Genomic DNA, 27,132 nt, shown 5'->3' with positions numbered 1-27,132 from the left:
ACTGGCGGGTGATGTCCTGTCCACGGTTTTAGAGTCACCAGTGTAAACGACAGTAGCATCGTGATTCTCCTGAAAAACTGTGCGAAACAGATGCCGAAAGGGCATTGGGGCGACAAAGTTCAGGTCCTTGAAACAGGTCGATCCTAATCAAGATGATGAGTGGATGTGGGGGGAAATGGGGGGGGGGGGAGACATGTTGAGCACATTATAAGGGGGTTATGCAGAGGTACCAGCGGAGAGCCTCGAGGTGTATTCCAATTGGTAACCCCCCTGAGGGCGGGTGCCACGCTGTCGATTCCTTGTATGCAGAAAGTATTTGGAATTTGGTTGATTAAGAAATTGCCAGATGGTGATTGCGTAAGTGAGGAAGAGTTGGCACCGTCAGAACTAAAAATTGGCTCTGAGCACTATGGGACTCAACTGCTGAGGTCATAAGTCCCCTAGAACTTATGAACTATGTAAACCTAACTAACCTAAGGACATCACACACATCCATGCCCGAGGCAGGATTCGAACCTGCGACCGTGACGGTCGCGAGGTTCCAGACTGCAGCGCCTCGAACCGCTCGACCACTCTGGCTGGCTGGCTGGCTGGCTACCGTCAGAACTGAAGATGCCTGTTTTGGCAAGTAGACTATCTACGGGCTCTAGCCTGAAAGGCGCCAATGGCCATTCTTACTCTACGACGATGGACTTTATACAATAATTTCAGAAACGAAAGTACCATTGATTCAAGAACCTATCAATCATAGTTCAATCGAATGAAGTAGAGTAGCACTTTCCGCATCGCAAGAGGTGTGGACAAGGAAGCCGACGGCATAAAGGCGTACCCTATTCGAGTTCTGGATTTGGATGGACTTTACTACGATGACAGAAACGCATGACTCACATTTCCGCGGGGAAGAACTGGAAGCCATAGGAAAGGGTACAACCGAAGGCTCTTAATGTGGTGCCTTGGAACTGGGGTTCTGCGAGGTTACAGCACAGAGGTTTGATGGACGCCTGGGGGGAGGGTGGAGGGGGAAGAGGGGGAGGCTGAGTAATGCATCAACTCTAACCCGAAAGAACCGGTGAGATAAAATTTGAGGAATAAAAATTGGCAACGAGCTTCGAATGCCCCCGTCATACAGAGCAAGAAAATTGTGGTGGTGTCAAGTGGTGTCTTGTGCCATCTGTAGGTCAAAATTGACCAATGAAATGTTGGCGTTTGGCAAAAGCCGGAAGGACTGCTGTTTCTAATCTAACCCGATTGTTGACTGTGGATCGTCCATCCCAGAAACCACGAAGAAAGGAGGACAACAAGTCTCACTATTCGATAACCTAGTACAATCATCCGACTATCATACTTCAAAGCGGTTTGCAGAGCACTTGGGTAAGTAATCGGTCGGTAGATGTCGAGAGACGTCGGCTTTCTGCCTGTTTTAAAGATTGGAACGATGGTACTATATCGTCATTCTGAAGGGAAAACACCTTCTAGCCAAATACTGTAGCAGACCCCAAGTAGATGGAGTCTTTGAGTAACAATCGGATGTTTGATCACGTCACGTGATTATGAATCGAGTGAGGGCCTGGGGCTGTATCATGTGACAAATCAAGAGCCTGAAGAAGTTACCGTCAGGGACATGTTCATTGTATAATACAGCGTAATTTGTCGGCCGGGGGGGGGGGGGGGGGGGGGGTTGGGGGTGTATAAGGAGATGTCTTCAACTTGTCTTTCATGCGATTGAAAGGTAGCCGGGGAAGAGGAGGATGCCGACACTGTTGCATAGTGGGACGCAAGGTGTTCAACAAGAACCGTCGCTTCGGTGGAAATACCACCGTGAATGAGGCGACCCTGAACAGCTGGGCATCTCCGAGGGCCCAGCAACTGAGCTTTCCCCACACCTGGAATGAAGCCATTTAAAAGTGAGGAGGGTGGTATGTGAAGAATGACGCTCAAGACGTTGCAGGGCCCTTCTGTGACCCTGAGTAGCTGTTGCTATGTCCTTTGTCCACCACGGCATCGGTCGGCGGTGGAAGCAGCCTGTGGGAAAGGGGATAGCAGTTCCAGCGTTGCTGTTGGCCGCGTCGGAGATATCTCCCGTGATTTCGTCGATGCAATACGACTAACGCAGTCCCAGGACTGTGCTGGGTTTGCCGTCTTAATTAAGCTGAACCACTTCGTAACTTACGAAGTGAAGAGAGTTCGCCAAATATGTTCTCAACATTCTCCACAAAGAACACAGGCTTAACAGAGAGAAATGGAAGAATCCATAAAACAAAGCCCTTACTTCCATAAACTACGCTCTACGAGGAAGCTAGGTTATCAGTGGGTAATCTGTTCTAGAGAATTAGTCTGAAAGACGATATAGTCTGAGTAAAACTGCAGCAGCACATTGAAAGGAATAAGGACTGCAGTAGCCATACTCCCACGCCCATTTTTTTTACAAGAAAGTGGGAGAGTGGTTGCCCCCTGGAGGTCTGTTGTCTGATAGATAAATGAACTGTATAGTATTCGATTCGAGAATAACTATTTAAACCGAAAGCGTTGACGCAAAGAATGAATGCCCGAAGACGTAAGAGGTCAGCCAAGTATCTACCTCAACAATCAGCCTGATGATGGAACTATCTCCCAACACAAAGACGTAAGCAAAAATCCAGATGAGAATTTACATCTTGTGCAATTGTGCTGCTTCGTTCATACATCGGACTAACATACTATAATGCAGGTAGAATATATCACTAAAAATTGGCACGTGCATAATGTCATCTTTCTGTGACTTCCGACTGTCATGTCACGCTGCAATAGTACTTCAGAATTGCATATCTCGTTTGAGGATAAAAAAAGAAGAAAAAATTGTGGTGTGAAATGGCTACATAGCGCTTCCTCGTTCTTTATGAACAGGAGCTTAATACACATCAAAATTATATTCCAAATATAAAATTGCACTGCGTCTTGAATGGCCTCCCTCTACGCTGTTACTTGGAATGATTTACAGCTTGGAACACTGATCAACTAGTGAATCACTGCATCATACTACCTTTCTTTAAAATTTCTCTCACTTACCACAGATCAATGATATCTATATTTTGATTTCTTTTCACAAAATTGCCTTCTAATCTCGTAATTCTGCCAGAAAGAAGCGACTGTTTCCAGAAAGTCTACACGAGCATCTTTCCAGCGCAGAACCGATTATACGTGGCACCATGAAGATTTTGTTTATTTATGTTATTAATTTCGTTATGATTACCTACGGTTTCCTGATAATCTTTATCAGTTTCCGAAATACAGAGATTCAAAGTTACCTTACTTCTACAAGTGAAATACAGTGTGTGTGGCGAAAATGTGGTTTATAAATTGACGTCGCACGGAGAAATATACTGTGAAGTGTCTCAGTTACCATAAAAAGGGTTCTGGGAATCCGATGTTGTGGTTCTGAAGCACTTGCAAAATTTTTGTGTAAGCAGAATCCGATCTGAGGAGTAAAATTAGTTTTGCGTTAATTCAATTTCACATAAGTGAACTATCAAAATTTTACTGACCCACAAAGCTCTTTTCATGTTAGTGACATGGCCTGGTACAGCAGGGAAAAGAAGGGAACCAGCGGAAAAATGCCGTTATAGAGAGACAAAAAAGCTAATATGCTCCTGTTTTAAATGATTGACTGAAAAGTATGGTAATAGAAGCCCCATTCTACCATGCGAACATATTTGCGCTTTTTCATGCTGAAAGAAAACGAGACGGTGGCAGTGGGAAAGAGAGGGAGATGGTATAAATACTGGAAGATATTAGACAGTGATTGTGGTATAGAAAGAGCGAAGAAGACAAAGGTAGTGTGAGAGAAAGGGAAAGACACAGTGGCAGTGGAACATAGCTGACAGTGGTAGAACACTGCTACGAAAAGGGAGAGACTTTCTTGAAAACGCATCTTCCAGGATTATTGGAAGACGTTCCTTTGGCTACAGTGATGAGTACGTTTTTTGGGCAAGGCGGGGTCGCTGTACAATCTAGTCGTCAGGTGAAATCTTCAAAACCCGGAAGATCGATCGGCAGAAATCGTCAAGTCTTCTTGACACTGAGGTCTCTGGACCTCCCTACATCTGATTTTGGCCTGTGCGGACGGCTGGAGGACTAAATCTACAATCAATAAGTGAACACCGACGAAATGATCGTTTATAAATGGCGTTGTTCATATAAAAGAACGCCAAGACTACCTTACAAAACTCGCACACAAGAGTTGTCACGACAATTCGAAAGTACATTGAAATCAAGAGGTGGAATTTGTGAAAATTAACTCTGAACCTAATAATTTGCCTTTACTTAACACCTTCCGTGACTGTTTGGGCTCCATTCTAACAGCTGTATCTCTGTTGTTGTTGTTGTTGTTGTTGTTGTCTTCAGTCCTGAGACTGGTTTGATGCAGCTCTCCATGCTACTATATCCTGTGCAAGTTTCTTCATCTCCCAGTACCTACTGCAACCTACATCCTTCTGTTACCAATAAAAATTGGACATTTTATATGGAACGTTTCATTCGAATTAGCTTATACTAGCAACTCCTTAAAAACTATTTCCGCCGCCCTGTAAAAGGGTTTATCATCAGGTAAGACCTGCGGGAGATACTGAAGATCACGGGCATCGTAAGTAACAGAAACAGGCATAAGACAACCCGAATCAGAAAACCGCAAAACACTATGAAATCTGCCAGAAAGGCATTACTAAATATAGAGAGTAATAGATGCGCTGCTAAATCAGGGGCAGAAATATGAGAATTTATCAAATACACAGTTTTCAGCGATAGTTCCTTTTATTCCCAGTCCTTGTATTTGTCTGCATTTGTGGATGCCTTTGTTCCATCCGTCCCTAACAGTTACACAAAAATGATCGGTTCTGAGAAACCGGGTAGCGCAGTAGCTCTTTCGACACAAATCTCACTTGGCAACAACAGTCTCTTTGCGTCTATATACGTTCAGTGCCCAGATTAGTTTAAACAGGGACACGACAAGTCAGCGGCTCAGTATCGAGGTTGAGGTCAGCGCCCAAGGTGGACGTACTTGCACACAATTACCTCGATATGAGATTTGGGCTTCAAGTTTGCCATTACTAGAGATTAACGTCTCAGTTATGCGAAACAAACAAAAGCAAAAAGAGAAGGTGCGCATGAAACCAATAAGAGCGCAGCCAGCCGTAAGCAACTCTGCCAGTTCAATGTAATGGTCGGAGCTGTATAAATCCAGTTAGGCGCGGCTAACGTAACCCAATTACCTTGTTATTCTTAGACCAAAGAAGCCTTTCAGCAGCGCAGAATAGCGCTCGCAGTCAGTAACGCCACACACTAAGTAACCCAAGAACCTCCACATCACTGATTATTCAGAAACTAGCCAAGCAAGACAATCAGATTGTGCAGTCTTAGAAACGTTTTTTATAATGAAGGAAGGAGGTTTGAAATGTGTGTACCGATAAGACGAGGGGAATCCACCTTACAGAAAGTCAGTATAAATTAGAGTGGAATGAATGGATTTTCTGTGCTGCTTGACGCCAACGCAGAATATTACTCGTGGCCTTCATTTATTGCTCATATCTGGAAAATAATCTAACCGCTTTAATATCGCAATCACGACCACTACATTGAACATGTATTTTTAAATGGAAACAAACCATGCACATAGGTTCGAAAATACATTGCAATCCTGTTTACAAAAACGTAACGCATTAGAAGCATTTTCTAATGTTCTCATGACTACGGCCTGACAATACTTTCATTGAGGCTGTCGCTAGACATACCTCGTAAACATGTGACTTCTCGTGATACGACTACGTGCAGCGAAATACTGCACAGCCAAGCTACAGTTTATGACAAGTAAAATAAGCTAGCTTATTAGCATGATGATATTAGTAAAGGTTGATTCTTTGCTATATTTATTTGCTGTAGTTAGCTAACATTTCTTTTTCAGTGTTACTGAACTGTTCGGGGGGTTTCAGTTCTTGGTTGGCATATCATGGCATCACGTCCAGAGGAATGCTGAAACTGTGTTGCAGTAATAAGCTGTTTGATGGTAAGAATTTCCTTCGCCGACATAACTTACACACTATTTCTGGAAAATACAGGTGGTTGTGAGAAACTGTTATGGAATTAATTGAACTGGCATGTTTCGGCAAATTTTGCATCCTGTGCCCATTATGGCGAATCATGTAAGAAAGTTTGCAACTGAATTATTGAAATAGAACCGCCCTAAAATTTACAATTTTTGCTGTAGCTATAAAGGTGGGACATGATAACATAAAACGCTTTCATCACTATTTCGCAGGGCACCGCCATGGGCATTCAGAACAGTGTGCATCCTCCTAGGGACACTAATTGTCAATAGCAGAAGATTTAGTTTTATACCATCCCTCGCAAAGAAGCAATTTGTTCTTACAGAGATGCTACGGAAAGTAACATACTCTTATTTGTTTTTCTAACACAGGACACAACGGCACGATGGTACTAAAATTTGGCGATTGCGGAGTGCAAGTGAAGCCGTTATCTCTTCGTCATGTTCACAGAACTAATCAATTTTCAACGTTTTAGAGCGAGACGCCTATCTTACAATAAACACTACAATGTTGCAAACTATGTCTGAGATACTGAATAAACACGGACGCTTATTGTGGTCTTAAAAGCATTGTCAGTCATCCTATCAGGGTGAACATAGGTCCTACTTAAACACACGGGCACACAAGACCAATGTGTCTTACAAGATGCGTAATGTTTCAGAACTGTATAAAAGATGTTTGAACTGTACTTTCCTCTCGATCTTCCCCATAAACCGATGCCTCCTTTGATAGAAAAGCCGAATTGTTTGGTATTATATGTTTCTACTGGCCGGTAGCCGCGGGTTTGTGCTCCCTACGCCACTGAATCCTCTTCTTTGTATTCGCTCACCTACTTTGGCAATAGCTCTATCAAAACGTTTTGTTAACGCACTGAACTCTTTCATATTGCGTTCTCTACGTGCCTGCTAACAAGGAGGCCGTACGAATTTTCCTCCACCGATTTGATTCGTACTGACAGGGTTTGCAGAGCATAAGATCAAGATTTGGCAAATAATAATTCTGTTGTTAGAATTATAGGGAAATGACAAAAAAGGGAGTACTGGCAGCGAGATTCCGTCTAATGACCTCGCGCTTATGAAACTAACAGCTTACTCGCTCGGCTGCAGACTCCCTGAATATTAGCCCATACAAAGAGTAGTAGTAAACCTACAAATATTCAAACTCGATTTTCTCACCAACGGCACAGAATTGCGTTTTCCTCTTAACATAGTTGAAGTCCTAGTCGTGCCCTACACACCCTATCAATATGAATGGAATCTGTGAGGGGAAGTTCGTGGCAGCGATCTTATTACATGCAATTTTGTTCTGCTTTCTCTATTATTAATTTTAGGTTCTATTATAATATTGTATTTAGAGAAAGAAGTTTCTCCATGAACTAATGTTATCCCTTGCAGCTTACGACTGTCGCCACAGCTAAATCATGAAAGTAGGCACGGACAACATGTCCTCTACGAAAAAGACCCAACAATCGCACACGAAATGACGACGGAGAACACTTCAACCGATGAATTATTTCTATTTCATACGTCTGTGAACCAATGTACAGCCAATTACATGCTACTAGAATATCTTGATGGAAGTAAGTAAATTATATCAAATGTTTAAATTAATGAAGGGTGCCTAGCACAAAGATAATTAACCATTCCATTCTTTTTAAATTACAGTACGAAACTAAAATAAAATCATTACCAGTGGCGCATAGATTCAGGCGTATTAATGGTAAATCTGTGAACGCCACAGTTCTCAAGACGATGAACGTCGAGCTCTGAAAAGATATCTGCAGTGCGTTTGGAAGGTAACTCAGAGACACGTTTGTTTAGTTTAAATAAACCTTTACCTTGTGGAACTCTGTCAAAGCAAAAAGTACAACGGGAACTCATTTTGTCAACAGAACTTTACCGATTACCAATGTCGGCAGCATGCGGCTCAACAGAATGTCAGTGCGCCACGCATTTATGTCATCGAACCGCCAAAGAGCCATTTGCTATGACGTGGAAACCCGCATGTTTGCTAAGGCTGCTTCCGGTGCACAATCGATCTATCTGTGTACAACAACACTGGGGCTATTGGAGTACAGATATGGAGTTGTTTTTCGTTCCACGTTCCCTCATGTCGTAACGATGTCGGTTGTAGTGATCGAGAAAAGGGCACAACCTCTCAGCTAACATCATGGTTGCACTCATTACAGTCCTATCAACAAGGTTGTGTGATCCTTCGTCTCAGACTACTAGGATGTTCTGTTAACTGTACACGCTATGCGAACGATTTGGCTGGGTTCTGCTTCGATGGACGGGTAACAACATTTGTTATGGCTTAGGTGCATTCTGCAATCCGTTCAGACGGGCTGTGAGCAAGCAGTGGATAACTGCAGTATCTGGTTTTAATCAATTAGGTCACTGCAACTCTGTACTTCTTCGAACACTTCCTGTATTTCAAATGGATTTCACAAGCTGCGACTTTGTCGCGAAAAAACAATGACCCGTATATGTGATAAGTTTCCTTTAATTTACGTATATGGTCACAAACTTTTTGTTAACAGATTACCGGTTTCGGTCTTTAATGACATCATCAGGTCTGCAGAAAAAATGGGAAAAATATAAACACACTCGCAAACTGTCTGCAGCTTAAGAACAATACACAGACCATAATGAAAAGTAGTACCGACAAAATTTACATTTGTGCGCTTTAAATATGAAGAGGCATACCTGTTTCATAAAAACAAAGTCCTAATATACTGCAGCCATAGTGGCATCGTCGAATGTTAAATACAGAATCAGCACCAGCATCGTAAAAACACATGTAAATAACATAACATGCGCGAGTCATGTTGTCAGTAGTATTACTGCTTAGAACCAGCTGACGCGTTTAATATTCATGTCATTATCTAGAATATTGGCACTAGAGCACATGTCAACCACTGTTTCTTAGCTCTTCCTCTTTTTAACAATGTTACTTTTGTCGTGTTGTTCTTTTTATTGCTTTTTATTACTGTAATGCCTTTTATAAGTTATAAGCTTTCTACAGACTTCAACTATTGTATCCCCCTTTATTTTCGCTGTTTCAATTAATTATTGTATGCCGACATTAGCGACATCTGATGAACTTACAACACAAACATCTTGTGGCTACTGTATGGCAGCTTGTTTTAAACAGTAGTACTACTGACAACATGACTCGTGCATGTAATGTTATTTACATGTATTTGACGATGCTGGTGCTGATTCTGTATTTAACATTTGACGATGCCACTATGGCTGCAGTACATTAGGACTGTTTTTATGAAGCAGGTCGGCCGGAGTGCGCGAGCGGTTTTAGGCGCTACAGTCTGGAACCGAGCGACCGCGACGGTAGCAGTTAAGAATCCTGCCTCGGGCATGGATGTGTGTGATGTCCTTAGGTTAGTTAGGTTTAAGTAGATCGAAGTTCTAGGGGACTTATGACCGCAGCAGTTGAGTCCCATAGTGCTCAGAGCCATTTGAACTATTTTTTTTATGAAGCAGGTATGCCTCTTCATATTTAAAGCGCACAAATGTAAATTTTGTCGGTACTACTTTTCATTATGGTCTATGTATTGTTCTTAAGCTGTAGAACAGTTTGCGAGTGTATTTATGTTTTTCCAATTTTTGCTGCAGATCTGATGATGTTCATTAAAGACCGAAACCGGTAATCTGTTAACAAAAAGTTTGTGACCATAGACGTAAATTAAAGGAAACTCAAATGAATTTGACATACGTGAAAGTAAATTTTGGTAACTCTAATAACAGCTGAAATCTTATGCTGTTTGGCACGGCGACCCATTTTACAGATCGTCTGCCTCATTTTTTTTTTGTATTCGCGTAACAGACATTACACCACCTGTGAAAGAGAACATCAGCACGGAAAACCGACACCTCCTAAAGGTTCAATGCTTAAGCAACTTTCTGCTTATCGGTCACGTACCCAATCGATGTGTGTAGGCGAGTGAAACGGCTTTTTCCTCTCGTTTGGTAACGTACCGACTGGTTGCACTCAATGCTCCCCCATACACAGTGTTCCCAAATTGTTCTGAGCGACGTAGTTCTCGAATATCATGCCTGAAATACTCGTGTTTTCAAAATGTATTTTTCAGTCATGGCCTTTGCGGCTAGTCCCGGCGGAGGTTCGAGTCCTCCCTCGGGCATGAGTGTGTGTGTTTGTCCTTAGGATAATGTAGGTTAAGTAGTGTGTAAGCTTAGGGACTGATGACCTTAGCAGTTAAGTCCCATAAGATTTCACACACATTTGAACATTTTTGAACATCGCGTTTCGAAAGTACGCGTGGAAAAGTTCCCGCATGACGAATTATCTTGTAAATGTAGTAGGCATATTCTATTGAATAGGAACACATATCGAATGTCTAATAAATTATGATCGGTCGTGGATTTACAAAAATAAAAAAGCGGATATGATGATCTGGTAAAAGGAATTACCAAAACCATTTTTGAAACACTTCTGTATTACGAGAAAACTGGCCAGAAACACTATCTGGACTGTTCAGAGCATATTAACCAGTTAAGTTTAAGGATCCAAAGGAAGATAGGATCCATTCTATATTCAGAAAATTCGTTGTCACCGTGCTGAATGTATATTCTTACGCAAATCAGTTCTCAATAAACGAAAGAATCATTTCCACTTTTAACTAGTGTACTACAGAAGAAAGGAAGAAAGCAAGAAAGCAAAAGAATGGAATAAAAACAAAACAGAGGATACATTAGCGTTCAGATACACACTAAGTACTACGTTTGGATGGAGTATCTCGCACAGGTACTGATAGGAAAAATACAGAATCAGGTGAGTTCGAACTCGAAAGTAAATACACGAACGGTTATGCAGAGCTAGTCTACAAATGTAGAAATATAAAAGGATAGTGCTGCGCAGGATTTAGAATCGCACAGGGTCTCCACACAAGAACACAAAAAAGACCTACAGGAGCCTATCAAGTAATAAACGAGAACTCTCAGGAGTTCATCGTAGCTCGTTCTTCCCTTGGAAACACTAGAAAGGAGGGCGCTAACCTCGAGCGTGATCTCCTCGAAGTCGCAGTCAGACTCTGCCTCGCTGCTGCTCGGAGACATGCGAGATCCATAGAAGCTTCTGCCCTTCCTACGGGGAGGCACGCAGCGGACAGCTAGCGCCAGCCGCTGCTGCCACGAGGCGCAAGTCCACTGCCCGGTAGACCTCATCGCGGTCAAATGCGCCGCAACTGCCTACCACATCACCACCCAAACTACCTTTAGCGCTTGGCCCCCTCCGGGCCGGACCTCCTTCCCCTCCGCCCGCTACTCCCACCGCTTTCCCACAGACAGCTGCTCACTCCTGTTTCGTAACCTCTCTGACAAATCGAATTGGTTGTCTTCCACGCTACAAGTACCCTGTCGTCCCGTTTACGTCACTCAACTGCCAGAAACCCTCTACGTGTAACTCTGCCTTCATAATCTGAAACTAGACGGTAAGTGCACGGTTACGGAACTTCTCAAAATTATTTATGTAAGTGGTGGAGTAACATTCAATATTGTCTGGCTGAGAGTGCAGGGTGTAACATTTTCTGTCTGGCAGTGAAAAATTGTGCTCCTTGCTCAAAAGTGCTCTTCTATCGATACAGTACCTTTTGGATCAGTGCATTTTAACAAACATCAGCAAAATAAGCATTTTGGACTTTCGCAACTGTGCAATATTTATTCTGTGTTTTACGTCGCGAGATGTTCAGTACTGCAAGTCAAAGTGAATGAACACCAAAAAGCAGTGCCAAAGGAAGGAATACCTGAAAAATGTGCATGTAAACGACATCGGCGGAAATAATCAGAAACCCGGCAAAAACGCAGTAACTAAAGATGTTTTACATGTGTAAAATGAAACTCGTACGGTAAAGAACACACGTTTAGTAGTTGCAAAGACAGATTTAAAGTATATTATGTAATTACACAGCAACTTCGGCTACTACGGGCGCATAATCGAATTACGTGTATTCTCTGGTAAAGTCGTTTGAATAAAAATATGAGGATACAACGTCGTTACGAGCTGCGAGAACGTTCTCTTCTTCACTAAATGAGAGGCTGCAGTCTATTATTATTATTAGCAACGGCTTAACGCTCTGTAAGACAGTGGACAAAGAGGGCATCATACACGGAGAATTATGATGTATAGACTGGCATGGGAGCGAGGAAGTAAATTAAGACATGGCTTTCATCACGACACCACTGGAAACGAAATGGCCGTGTTGGAGATGGATAGGGTAAAAAAACAGACCGTGACTTTTTGGAGGAACATGCCGGTACTCCCTTTATGTGATTTAGATAAAACACAGAAATATAAATTGGGGTAGTCGGTCAAGGATTTTAATCTTGCTACAAGTGAATGAGAGAGCATTGTCTTTACCACTGGGTCGTCTTTGTGCGACACGGAAACTAACTGCCCTGCTCAAGTTACACTGTTTTGATTCATATTAAGATGTACAGAAGTCCATTGGTATAGTATGAGAAACCCAAAGGAGAATATTTAGTCTCGTAATAGGAACACACTCCTTCCTAATCTGTCTTTTACCTCACGGTGAAATTGATTGGAGAGAGAAACTCCAATGCTGCCGCATCCTTTTGCTGTCAAATGTCTACATCTACACCAATTTTTTTGATTCACTGTAGTGCGTGGCATATTGTGCTTTTTCTTGCATAATATATGTATTCAGGTTTCTCCCCGTTCCAGTCAAGGGGTTGAGTATGGAAAAAATCGCCGTTTGCGGGCTTCCCCGCGAGTTGTTATTTGCCTCGTTTTATCTGCATGATCTCTACGAGCTAGATAGGCAGAGGGTGGATGGGGGGCGGGGGGGAGACTGAAGAATGTTCATAGTTTTTGTAGTGGAAGGGGGTTCTATCATTTCTCTATGCAATTTCTTGTGAGATGCGCGTATTCTTTCGCTGAGTGTTTGCGCCAGTTGGGATTTTCTAATATTTCTGTTTAACTCTCCCGCCAATGAAACATACCTGTCCAATACAAAACCCTTGTCTGGATCCCCAGCTTTCAACTTTTTCATAGTCAACCGAAATTACTCGAGCGTGACGCAACTGTTTCTTCAACTAGGGCACAGCGGATTTCCATTCTTACACTTAAGTCGTCTGAAATAGCGAACCATCTCTTATAATATCAATATCAACGGGACATTCAAGCTTTTACGTATTTTCTTTCCCCCGTGAGCTTCACCAAAGTGGCTTACGAGCTTTAACTTCTATCGGTTCTTCTCAGATCACACAATTGAAGTAACGTCGAGCGAACGCTTCTACATTAGCTCTTCCAGATTGGGCGACGGACAAAACAAGATTGATCAGCTCTCTCTCTCTCTCTCTCTCTCTCTCTCTCTCTCTCTCTCTCTCTCTCTCTCTCTCTCTCTCTAATTACGAGTTCGGCAGCCCACCCCTTAATCAAATGGTTCAAATGGCTCTGGGCACTATGGGACTTCACATCTGAGCTCATCAATCCCCTAGAACTTAGAACTACTTAAACCTATCTAACCTGAGGACATCAAACACATCCATGCCCGAGGCAGGATTCGAACCTGCGACCGTAGCGTTCACGCGGTTCCAGACTGAAGCGCCTAGAACAGCTCGGCCACAGCGGCCGGCACCCCTTAATCCCTCTTATTCTACAACCAAGTAGAAAATGAGCCTTGAGGCAACAGCAGCCCTCGAGAATTCTGCCAAAAACAATATACAAAAGACTGCGGCTCCACATTCCTTTCCTTTACAGCAAGAATCAAATTTTGGGCTTCGTTGGTCCTCATTTAAAATAAAGATCAAGTCTTCTTAAAGTTTTATAGACGTAATGCCACAGTGCTGTCACATACATAAAATGGCAGCTGGTAGCGTCTCTCGCCAGCATTAAAAGTCACTTGTTAGAAGACAATATCACACTCATAGATGGGTAAGTGTAACTTCTCGCTACGTGAGTGAATGGAAGGAGGTTAGGCACAGTGAGATCTGTTAGTCAGCTAGGCACTTAATTCAAGACCGCGCGTTTCTCTTGCTAACTGTCTTCTCACTCAACACGGAGTTTGCTTGTAGCCTGTCCTCTACACGCTAGTTCAATTGTTATGGCACTTTCTTATTTAGTTGTGTCTAGAGCCAAAACAGAATGCTAAGTATCCCGGACAAAATACTAATGGTTCAAATAGCTCTGAGCACTATGGGACTTAACATCTATGGTCATCAGTCCCCTAGAACTTAGAACTACTTAAACCTAACTAACCTAAGGACATCACAGAACACCCAGTCATCACGAGGCAGATAAAATCCCTGACCTCGCAGGGAATCGAACCCGGAAACCCGGGCGCGGGAAGCGAGAACGCTACCGCACGACCACGAGCTGCGTACAAAATACTAATCACACTCAGGAGTCGTCACGTTAATGCCACTTATCAACGCCTCTCGCTTTGATAGTAGTCTGACTACGGATAGGACGATAATCTACAAGTTTATTTAGGTATGCCTTAAACGGCTAAGGCCATTCGTTAATGATTATATCCTGCAGAGTTACCCAACTGTTGGGATGTTGTCGCTACTCTTTGCCCGCTGTTCCAAACAGTCTCAGACTTTTTTTGTGGTATCGCGATTGGGTGATTCAGCGGTCCAGTCGAGATGCGACAGACTGCCTGACAGATCGTCAGACCAGGAATGAATGTGTGTAGTCCTGGGCACACAGGTTTCGTAATGTTAGAAGATGTGAGTGTTCATAGCACAGTAAACAGGTAGATATAGGAGAAATGGCAACACTTGATCAACGAGAAAGTTTAAATAAAATAAACTTGATTCATGTTCACGGTAGCCTGAATGCTAAGATCAAATTATCATAGCAAAAATACCCCCAAAACATTACAGAACCACCGCCGGCCTGAACCGCACCTTTCCAACACTGCGTGTTAAACGTCTCTTTGGGACATCGGTGTACTCCACGTTCTGCGTCATTTGAGAAGAGATCAAAACGTGACTTGTCGGACCACATCACACGTGTACATTCACCTGCTGCCCGGTTTGGGTGTTCTTTGGCCCACTGACAGGCAGCGTTCTGTTTCGTTGCGAGCAATGACGTTTTGCGAGGTACCTGACTCTAAATGCTCATTGCATGCAGTTCCATTCCCAACGTTCGCCCAGAAGTTAGTTGGTACGAACCTGCATTCACTGGCAGCGGCAACTCATGTCGGTTTGAAACGGATTGTCGTTGACAAGCCGTGATTCTTCTCTCCAGTTCCTTTCGGTTTGGATCTTTTTGCGATCACTGTTCTTGCGCTGTGTTGTACAGCTGCAACATCTTTCACAGTGTGGCCACAGAGAAGTCCAAATGATGGCTCCTTCCTGCCACTGTCACTTCTCCAGACCGATCATACTGCGCCGATTCCAGACAACGGAATGGCTCGCGCACTGCCACGACGCACGTCAGCAGTAGAGGGTCCCATCTCAGCCTGGTCGCATCTATTGCTATTCTTTGCCAGCCAAGAAACCGAACTGGTTAATCATCGCGTTCTTCCCTCCCCACCTTGTTCTAAAGTAATAATCACCATGATCATTCATGAAGTTCATATCTCTGCACGAAACCCAAATGACATATGTACTCCTGAATTACGAGGGCATGGTGAAAAATAATGCCTCCGAATTTGTTGTGAGAAATTTTTTAAAGCTTTTTACATAAAACAAACGTCACTATTTATTCTTCTTTTCTACATATTTGTAGCCCTCTGTCGCTAGAGGACCCCGAATTGTGGCTAGTAACAGAGCGGCGTGTAACGTAACTATATGGGTGCGTGAGAAACAGCGTGCTGTAATAGTGTTTCGAATTTCAGGAGTCCGTCACATATGGAGCATCCTATCCTTCAGCACTATATTGCTAGACCACACACGAGCGCTGCAACATTTGAAACAATTCGATGCCTTGGGTTCACTGCCATCGATCATCCTACTACACTCCCGACTTGACCCTATCCGAGTTTCATCTGTTTCAAAATATCAAAAGACCACCTTCGAGAAGTTCACTTTGATAGCCATGAAACTGTGCAAGCAGAGGGGAGGTTGTCGCTCCGTCAACAAATTCAAACATTTTAAAGTGACGGTATCAACAAACTGCGCTCTCGTTGGGAGAAATTTGCTCGTCGCCAGGATGACTATGTTGAGAAATAAAAATGTATAGACATAAAGAATAAAGATGTAGAATGTTAATAACGTTTCTTTTATTTAAAAAGTTTGAAGGGTTTTCACATGAAAAAATTCGGAGGTATTACTTTTCAGCACGTTCTCGCACTATCACAACGGTAAAAAGTGAAGATTAATTCATGTACTCAGTTGCAGAGTAAAGGAGGTGTTCACGTACGAATAACACTGCACTGCACTGCAGTTAAGATCCGATACGATATTTTGTGCTATTGCTGCCTTAGTGTGCACACGATCCATCGTATGCCTTTTATTTCTATACACAGTGAAACACCAATACTCCTCACATAACTGCCCAAATCACAGCTATGTAAATGTCTCCCACTCTCGGGATTCCAACTGGCATACTCTTGGGTGTCAGTCGGAGTGTGACACTGCAGCGGGAGTGGACAGATTGTGTGGAAGAAACCTCTCCAATAGTTGCTTGTAGTGATTCAAGAAAATCAGAGGAAACCTATGCAAAGACGAGAGCTTACATCAACCACAGAGCCTCCTAGACGCGAAACCAGCGCCATCGCACAACGCCATCAACTATTTACTACTACCAACGAAATAATTCTAATTGGGGCGGGATTACAATGACCAACTGTACCTCAACTGCATATTCCTAGATCTTGAAGGGTAAAAATATTACATAAAAGACCTATATGTATCTAGAGATCATAGAGCATTAATTTGATCATGCTTCGCTGTTGAGATTTATAACTTGAAGCAACCGAATTAAACAGTAACATGCCACTTCTTCAATATGGAAAATTTCAGAAAAGTAAAAATATTGTGTGATAGATCAGGAAATTAAGATTTCTAAAAAAAAAAAATAAGCGAGAGAGAGAGGTCAGTTAGGTTAAGTCGCATAGTGCTCAGAGCCTAAGGACATCACACACATCCATGCCCGAGCCAGGATTCGAACCTGCCACCGTAGCGGTCGCGCGGTTCTATACTGTAACGCCTAGAACCGCTTGGCCACTCCGGCCGACAAAAGTTAGATTCACTGATCAACTCTGGTAACACTGATATGGCTGTCACTCTGCGCAAGCTTCACAAAGGGTGCTCTTTTGGCTAGGAATGTTCACCACAATTATTTAGTTGGGACTTCTGTACAGTGATAACAGGAGCTTATGCACCGTCCAGTCATTAATTTGACTGTCGTAATTCTGAATAACCACTTTTTGTAGCACGGACCACTGCGAGACGTGAAAAAAAGAGTCGATGAGTTTCTTTAAAGTACCGGAAGGGATGTGGAGCCGTGTCGACTCCACTGCCGTGGCCCGCTGCACTAGGTGTCTCCACTGAGGATCCGTGGCACGAAGTGATATGAAGATGCCCTGGACAACGGTAGTGTACCAACCTGAGTGATCCCCACCATACGGCAATTTCTTTTCAAAGCAGGACTCCTCTGGTTGTTCCTTGGGGCACAATTACAACACAGTGGTATGTCGACGGTATTTTGCGCCCAGTTTTTTTACGTTTCATATAAGCCATTCTTGGCTTACATTTCAGCAAGATAATGCCCGCCCGCACACGACGAGTGTTTCACCTGCTTATCTTCGTGTTTGCCGAACCCTACTTTGCTCAGCAAAGTTGCCAGATCTCTCCCCAATTTAGAACGTTCGGGGTATTATGGGCAAGGCCCTCCAACTAGCTCGGGATTTTGACGATCTAGCGCGCCAGTTGGACAGAATTTGGTGCGATATCCCTCAGGAGGTCATCCAACAATTGTATCAATCAATGCCAAGCCGAATCAATGCTTTCAGAAGGGCCGCAGGTGAACCAACACATTAATGGCTTGTTAAATTTGAGAAGCTCTTTGCTTGAATCAATTTCTCTGAAATTGTAATCATTTGTTTGTCTGTGCACGTACATCACATCTACCAATTTCCGTCCCATTGGCATAATTCCTTTGCGGTGCATTTTTTTAAAATTTTTTTTGCCTTAGTGTGTTTTCTCGTCAGTTCTAAGCAATGTCCACTTTTTTTTCCCTCTGTCTCTCTTTGCAACTGTTATACAGTTTTGCAATAAGTTCAAAGGAGACAACTGCAAGAAGGAAACTATTGTCTTCATCGACTAGTTTGGGAAGAATAATGCTCGGAAACTGTTAAACGGTTTGTCAGAGTCCTCAGAATAAGAGCTACATCATTCGTGAAATATAGTTTCACAGCAACATTCTTGTGATTCATCTCAAACTGATCAGATGTGAAATGAAGCTCGTTAATGAAAATATATATTGCGAAACGATATGATACGGACTTTGAAGCTCTGTCAAGAATAAAATACACTTCAGAAAACAGTAAGTAATTTTTTGCTCTGACGGAGGACAACTCTTGCGAACCTTGCGTTGGAACTGTAGAGCGCTACCAGTTATGCCACCGCGTTAACATTGTGATCCTGATAAGAAATGGGATATATACGTACATTGTTAAGTAATCTTTGTCGTGTCACCGCCAGACACCACACCTGTAGGTGGTAGCCTTTAAATCGGCCGCGGTCCGTTAGTATACGTCGGACCCACGTGTCGCCACTATCAGTGATTGCAGACTGAGCGCCGCCACACGGCAGGTCTAGTCTAGAGACTCCCTAGCACTCGCCCCAGTTGTACAGCAGACTTTGCTAGCGATGGTTCACTGTCTACATACGCTCTCATCTGCAGAGACGACAGTTTAGCATAATCCTCAGCTACGTCATTTGCTACGACCTAGCAAGGCGCCATATTCAGTTACTATAATTACTATTTTCAAGAGTGTATTCTGAAAAGATAACATCGTGAATCATGTACCGTCAAGAGCGACGTTCATCATTAATGGATTAAAGTTAAGTATCAAACTAATTACGTCCGCTTTCTGAATTCTCATTCCTTGTCATGTTCCAGACCTGACGTCAGTATAGTTCTTCCCTCCTCACGCCAGCCTGTGTGAGTTACAACGCGTGCATTTCGGCCTCCACTTGTAACACGGTCTTGGCTCTTCTATGAGAGAAATACTTATTATTTCACACAGCCTAGTAGACTCGTTGCATCTAGTTCTCTCTTTCCAATTCGATGCAGCCGTATTTTGCAACTTTCCGCAATCCTTTCGTCTTGTGGAATTAGGAAGAAACATGCTTCCATCCTCTGCCCTCGAATAGCAGTTTACAGAACATATCTTTGGTATGCTTCACCAGAAGAACGTTGACACCTTTTTTTGGGTTCTTAATTTAACAAAAAATGAGTTTGCGCTTTTCACATGTGTCTCTTTTACTACTTGGGACCATAATGGCTACCTTGTGCCACGTGGCTTTCAACTGGCCAATGGCAGAGCAACAATCCATATATAAAAAGTTTTCCACCACTTTCTTCATACATGGCTTTACGACCACCTGCAAAGCAGCGCTGTCATCATGGCAGGTGGCGAGCAACAGCAGACGTTCCAAGGAAGACGAACAGCACAAAGTACATTTAGCGGCCAATGAAAAGTACGTGGTGCTTTATGTAAATAGACATTAATCCTACATTTAGGCTACCTTTTCCACTAATTCTAAGTATTAGGATCCATAATTTGGCACAGTTTATTTGTTATAACAATAAGGAACTGATCCCGTAAGGTTAACGAAGATTATAGAAATTCTGAGTCGGTGATATCGCAAATCAGGTCTTGGATAAATGTCTGCGCGGCTGTGAATATCAAGAGGAATAGCTTTTCGGTGGTTAAAATTTTCAGGATAGTGTCAACGTTACAATTTTCCGCCGTCTGGATTCAGTATGATCGATAGTAATAATGTTTACTGTTTTAAGTCTCTATTATTACCCATTCATGAAGTTATGTCACTATAGAGGATGATTCAAAAGGCTGCACACAAATTGAAGAAGCTGATGGAAGAGTCGAAATACGACAAACTTGGAATAGGAACTTTTTGGCTTGAAAGTTATCCTGAGCCAGTGAAAGAGAGTGAGCTAAACTGAAACTTAAGGTGTTCATCGCGCAAGTTCTTACAGAACTGTTAAGAGTTAACATACGTCATCAGTTATCACCTGTAGCTGCAACGAGATAGAATACCTGCACACTTTTCTGTGCCCGTGCGCGAATAACTCAAGGAGATAAATCCTAAGCGTTGGACTGAAAGAGGATGTCCAATTGCATGGCCACCTCTTCCCCTAATCTGACGTCATTTTTTTTTCCTCCTCCTTAGGGGCATACCAAAAGCCTCGTGTACCTAACACCAGTTGCCGACGAAGCAGCACTTCTCACCAGGACACTGCCATTGTCCGATGATATTTGTACTATGCCTGTACTTGATGGAGTGCACCAGAATTGTTTACGAAGAAGTTATGCCCCTATTTAATGTGGTATTTGGTACTTTCAACACCTTCTCTGGCGTGTAACACTGTCGAGTACGCAGTACATTGTATTTGCTGAACTTAATGCCTATGTCGTTTCATTGTCATTGGCTCAGAATTCCTTCAACGTCCGCAAGTTCCGCTTTAACTCCTTTATCACCTTCTTCAGCCTGGTAGCGACCTCTGGCATCACCCTGTATTGGCTGGAATTCACAGTGTACTGGAGAGGGGGCGATGCGTTGTTGAAATCGACAACGAAATAAGGAGGAGGCTACACCCACTTCCTGGTTTTATGCACAATTACACGTATTTCATATTTCTGTAGCACCAACAGCTGCTTTGTGTCTCTGAGACATTCTTTTTCCGTTTGTTTGAAAAGTTGTCACTTTGCAGTTACCGAAAGCTACCATAAAGTAACATGAAAGTAGTGCGGCAGTGACAGTTCAAGCCAAAACAAACATCGGAACACGCATCGAATTCCTCTGATAGGATAAGACTTCCGCTGCTAAGTCATCCGAGGTATCACGTTACGCCTGTGGCAACAGCACAAAGTATATTTTAGATTACACCTCACTCCCCCCCCCCCCCCTCCTCTTCAGCCCTCCCTCCTCTCTCTCTCTCTCTCTCTCTCTCTCTCTCTCTCTCTCTCTCTCTCTCTCTCTCTCTCTCTCTCTTTATGATAACAAATCGGTGGGCCTCATCATTCGAGTTCTGTGCACCATAATGGAAGCATCAGGTTTGTTTGGGATCAGGGTGTGGGTATCTGTTACAAATAATAAGAACACATTAAATTTACAATTATTCCATTTACACGAATTTCGTCATTTGAGGTCTGTACATTGTAGTGAGAGGAGTACTTTCACATATTCCAAAATAATTTCCTGGAGAAGGCGGGGGGGGGGGTTGTGATAATCCATCACCCGTAAATGCTCCCACTTAAGCATACTGCTGTGCGGTAGGTTAGGGCGCTGGTGTTGCATCGCCGGAGCCATTCCTATCTGAACCGTTAACAGCCGGCGAATACTTTGCGGTGCCCCATGGTTTAACATTAACAGTCATGCATTACTATTATTTAAATAAACAGATATACTCTTGCTACAATGTGGTATTGCTCGACGCTAAAAATGGATGTTCTAATGGAGTACTGTAAGAGATTGTGTAGATGAGTCATGTATCATTCGTACGTGTCAAATTATTGAATTATTGAAAAGCTGGAGAAAGATTTTTTGGCTCTGTTTACAACATACCACGATTCGGAAAGCAACTACGGCATAATGCTGTACAAGCTTTTTTTTTTTTTTTTTTTAGGAACCATTCGAATGGTTTGAATGGCTCTAAGCACTATAGGACTTACCATCTGAGGTTATCAGTCCCCTAGAACTTATAACTACTTAAACCTAACCAACCTAAGGAAATCACACACATCCATGCCCTAGGCAGGATTCGAACCTGCGACCGTAGCAGCAACGCGGTTCCGGACTGAAGTGGCTAGAACGGCAAGGCCACAGTTCCCGGCTGTTAATGGCAGGAGGCAGTACTACACGCACCAATACTAGCTGAAGAACCCAATTTTTTTTTCTCAGTCCAGGGAATTCTCGTATATCCACAGGGAGTGCGAGGTTCACAAAGTTTAAGGACAAGATGGAGACAGAGTTGCACAGGTATGAAATACACATACCAGAGAAACGTTTTGATGATAAAAGCAATGTTAAGGACATGGAAATATCTAATGAAAGTCATAATCTACATATCGGTAGATCTGAGAAAGCAAAGAACACCTATGCAGCTCTAAAAGTCAAGATATTAATGTATATGGGTGTCACAGCTTTTGCAGAATTCCACCTCCATACTCGCCGGGAGTACTACGAGACTGCGTGGAAGTACCGTGGCATAAACGTACTTTGCAGACAGGTGCCAGCAATTATATCTCGAGCCTTACAAACTGCGGTGTATGTATCATAAGTTGATCACGTGATCACGACATCACTTCCTATTATGACCGCTAAATTTAGAACACATATTGACACAACTCGTAAAATCGCCGTAGGTGGCTGGTTGGTTCATGATGCGACCTTAAAGAAATTCAAACATCCGTGGTTTGGAACACAGGTTAAAAAAAAGGCTCTGAGCACTATGGGACTTGACATCTTAGGTCATCAGTCCCCTAGAACTTAGAACTACTTGAACCTAAAGACATGACACACATCCATGCCCGAGGCAGGATTCGAACCTGCGACCGTAGCAGTCCCGCGGTTGCGGACTGCAGCGCCTAGAACCGCACGGCCACCGTGGCCGGCTGGAACACAGGTGTAGAGTACCCAACATAAAGCATTATAAATGTAATTTGTTCACAGCCTTCTCCACACGGAGGCATGAGGCACAAACATTAAAGCTACAGGACATCGATTATTGGAAAGTCTTCGATAAAGTCTGCCGTCAATACTTAAGGAGTGTGTTATACCATTTTCAGATTTACACAAGCAACAATGGTGTTAACAACGGATACTTCCGCTCTGTATGTAGCTCATTTAGCATGAAGGATCATAACCTTGTGCTCTTTGAATGCTGAAGGAAAACTGACAAAACTGTAAACACTAATAGGCGGATGCCATCATTCATAACTGTGCTTGTAGAAGGAAAAAGTAGGAATGTATTTGTCAATAATACATTGCGGAAACTGTTTAACGCAGGGTATCGGTGTATTTGCATATGCAATAGGCACCACGGAAAAAAAAATTGCAGGGAAATACTGACAAGGAATGTAAAGAGCCTATGACAATTCAGTATAAAGTAACGCTGGCTAATGTCTTAGTCAAGATTCTGTTGGCATTTTTAACAAAATAAAGCTGTCACTACGTAACAAGAAGATAAGTGCTTGTTAAACCTACGCACATGTCCCAGCTTTACCATTTTTGATTGTATCACCTTTGCGTTTCGACTGGATACACTCCCAATATGGAAGTCAACTTTAAGTATAGTATGTTATTACGCTAACAAAACAATTCTACCGTTATAAACGAGGAAATACGTTTATGTACGGGGGTGCTGTGTAAAGAGTGTCGAATTGGGAAGCTTTGAAACACACACACACACACACACACACACACACACACACACACACACACACACACACACACAGGAAGACACATCACGAAGGGGTTACCCGAATGGAATGGAAATCTGTGGGTAAATATACATCTCAGTAACAAACAAATGACTACAACGTCAAAAAAACTGGATGATTTATCCGAGAGAAAGAGCTTCTCAAATTCAGAAGACAGTAACGCGTTGGTCCACCTCTAACCAGTTATGCAAGCAGTTATTCTGCTTGGCATTGACACAGTTGTTAGATGTCCTTCTGAGGTATACTGTATCAAATTCTGTCCAATTGGTGCGTTAAATCGCCAAAATCCCGAGATGGTAGGAAGGACCTGTCCATAAAGCTACAAACGTTTTCAACGGGGGAGAGATTAGGTGACACTGCTTGCTGATGCAGGGTTTGGCAAGCAAGAAGACAAGCAGTAGAAACTCTCACCGTGTGCGGGCGGGCATTATCTTGTTGAAATGTAAGCCCAAGGAGGCTTGCCATGAAGAGCAACAAAACGGGGCGTTGAACATCTTCGACGTACCGCTGTGCTGTGAGAGTGCCGCGGATGACAACCACAGGAGTCCTGGTGTGAAAAGAAATTGCACCACAGAATATCACTCCGGGCTGTCTGGCCGTATGGCGGCGACTGTCAGGTTGGCGCCCACAGATATCCGGGGCGTCTCCAAACACGACTTCGTCCTGGAATCTGATTGACTGGAGTAGAATTGTCTTCACTGATGAGTCCTGCTTCGTACTGAGGCCCGATGACTAGGGAAGGCGTGTCTGGAGATGCCCCGGGCAACAGTGTGATAGCGAACTTCCGCCCGCCATACGGCCCGATAACCATAAGTGATGGTCTGTGGTGCCATCTCTCTTCAAAGCAGGACCTCTTTCGTTGTCATCCACAGCACTCTTCCGGCACAGTGATCGTAAGTCATCCTGTGCTTACATTTCAGTAAATTAACGCCCGCCACACATGGCGAGAGTTTCTTCTACTTGTTTTCGTGCTTCCCAAACCGTACCTTGTCCAGCAAGCCCGCAGAATGTCACCCTAATTGAGAACGTCTGGAGTATTGTGGGCAGGGGCTTCCAGCCATATCGGGATTTTGACGATCTAACACGCCAACTGTACAGAATTTGGCTCGATTTCCTCAGAGTACAACCAATATTTCTATCGATACGAAGCCGAATAAATGCTTGCATGAGAGCCAGAGGTGGACCAACACGTTATTGCTCTGCTCAATTTGTGAAGCTCGTTCTCTTGAATAAATATGCAGTTTTTCTGACACTGTAATCATTTCTTTGCCTGAACAAGTACATCACATCTACCGATTTCCGTCCAAATGTCTTAAGAGTGTGTAACGCACAGTATGAAGTCAGTAAATCTCTTCAATACATTTGCAAGGACACACTGCGATCCTTACTACTATATTAATTTATTAACGTCGATTTAATAAGCGAACTACATTACAATATGCAACAACTTCATCCGACTTTCCATTGTTGCTGAAATAAAACAAGGAAAAACTCACAAAATCGGTTGAAGTAATTACGACATAAAACTGTAACCTATGGCATGAATCCAAATACGACAGGCTACACTGTATGAAGGTGTGGCCACGATTAGCCTCCATGTTCCTAGACAGTGAAATATAAATGACGAAGCGAGACTACAGCAGGTGAAAAATCAAGTTAGCACAAGCTTGCCGTCATAGCTGAAGTGACCGAAAGGATTAAAGGGATTTAAAAAAATTTAATATCGCGGACGCGGATAAGAGTTGCGAATGCGGACAAAGGGACCGGCCGATGAGCGCTGATAGCGTTTTACTTATCCGCACGGACCTCGATTCGTATGTAACAAGCAAAGTTCAAGACTAACAACGAGAACACGCCATGTGGCCTAACTCATTTTTTCAGAAACTTCGCTCTCAGTGCGCGAGAGGTGGGGGTGAGGGTGGGGGAGCCAAATAAGCGAACACATTTGTCTGCTTATCCGCAGATACTCCACCGTTTCCGAGGGAACTACGGTCAAAGTTTTCGAGATACTTGCATGTGCCCTTTAGCGAGTCAACATTTCCACCAAAGTGGTGGCACCAGCAGCTAGCGTCGTGGTTTCACAGTTTTGCGCCCTGTGTTCTAAAGCCAATTTTTAGTTTTGTTTTTCATTTATCCACCCATGACCGTACCAGATTACTACACGTTACAATGTTTACTGAAGTAACGTGGTCTTCCTTCGTCTACTAAATGTGTGTCTTGTGAAGGAAAAAAAAAAAAAAAAACCTGTATCGTACTTGATTCGTTATCAATTGCAACCCCAAGTTTTCGACAAACTCATCCGTTAAGCGAGCTTTGCCGCAAAATTACTGCCAACGCGTGAAATCAGAAGCAATGTCAGGACGTTTCTTTCCCCAATAAGATTCATAGGAAGAAATGTCACTGTGGCAAACCTGCCAGCGCTCAATGCTCGTGGTGTTGGTAATTTCTATGTTTTGAACGTTTCTACGATCGGTACCATCCCAGGTAATGCACCAAATCTTCTTGAACAATAAACACAAGAATAAAATATAGTAATTAATATAAGAATTCATATATGAATGAAATATGAAGATATCAGAATAAGATTGTTACCCCTGAAGATACCATACACACGTACATTATACACTGAGGTGATGGGAGTCATTAGATACCTCCTAATATCATGTCTGACCTCTTTTTGCTCGGAGCAGTACAGCAACTCTACGTGGCATGGGCTCAACAAATAACCTGCAGAAATATTGAGCCATGCTGCCTCTATAGCCGTCCATATTTGCCGCAGTGTTGCCGGTGTACGATTTTGTGCACGATTTAACCTCTCGATTATGTCCCATAAATGATCGATGGGATTCATGTAGGCCGATATGGGTGGCCAAATCATTCGCTCGAATTGTGCGGAATGTTCTTCAAACCAACGGCGAACAATTGTGGACCGCTGACGTGGTGCATTGTCATCCATAAAAATTCCATCGTTGTTTGGGAACATGACGTCCGTTAACGGCTGCTAATGGTCACCAAGTAGCCGAACCTTCACAGGACACAGCCCATTGCATGTAAACACAGACCAAAACCTCTGTGGAGCCACCACCAGCTTGTAGTGCCTCGTTGATAATCTGGGTGCTTGGCTTCGTGGGATCTGCGCCACACTCGAACCGTACCATCAGCTCTTACTAACTGAAATCGGAACTCATATGACCAAACCACGGTTTTCCTGTCTTCTTGGGTCCAACCGATATGATCACGAGTCTATAAGAGACGCTGCACGCGATGTCCTGCTGTTAGCAAAGGCACTCGGGTCGGTCGTCTGCTGCCACAGCCAAATAATGTCAAATTTCGCCGCACTCTCCTAAGGGGGACGTTCGTCATACGTCCCACATTGACTTCAGCAGTTATTTCACGCTGTGCTGTTTGTCTGTTAGTACT

General features: G+C 43.2%; 1 protein-coding gene across 6 annotated transcripts in view; it reads right to left on the bottom strand.

Annotated features, from left to right (window-relative positions):
• Positions 1-27,132, bottom strand: part of LOC126297575 (ribosomal protein S6 kinase 2 beta) — a 547,735-nt gene that overhangs the window by 72,803 nt on the left and 447,800 nt on the right. The window contains exon 1 of one of the 6 annotated variants that reach the window (XM_049988537.1): positions 11,108-11,327. The exons of the other annotated variants lie outside the window; for them this stretch is intronic. Within the exon in view, the coding sequence (XP_049844494.1) occupies positions 11,108-11,275 (168 nt within the window). The 5' untranslated portion in view covers positions 11,276-11,327. Of the gene's footprint in view, positions 1-11,107; positions 11,328-27,132 lie in introns of those variants that run through there. 6 annotated transcript variants of the gene reach the window in all.

Source organism: Schistocerca gregaria, chromosome X (genome assembly GCF_023897955.1).
Source record: "Schistocerca gregaria isolate iqSchGreg1 chromosome X, iqSchGreg1.2, whole genome shotgun sequence".
Classification (NCBI taxonomy): Eukaryota; Metazoa; Arthropoda; class Insecta; order Orthoptera; family Acrididae; genus Schistocerca; species Schistocerca gregaria.
Note: the sequence above shows the minus strand (reverse complement) of the source record. Positions and strands in the feature narration are given on the sequence as shown.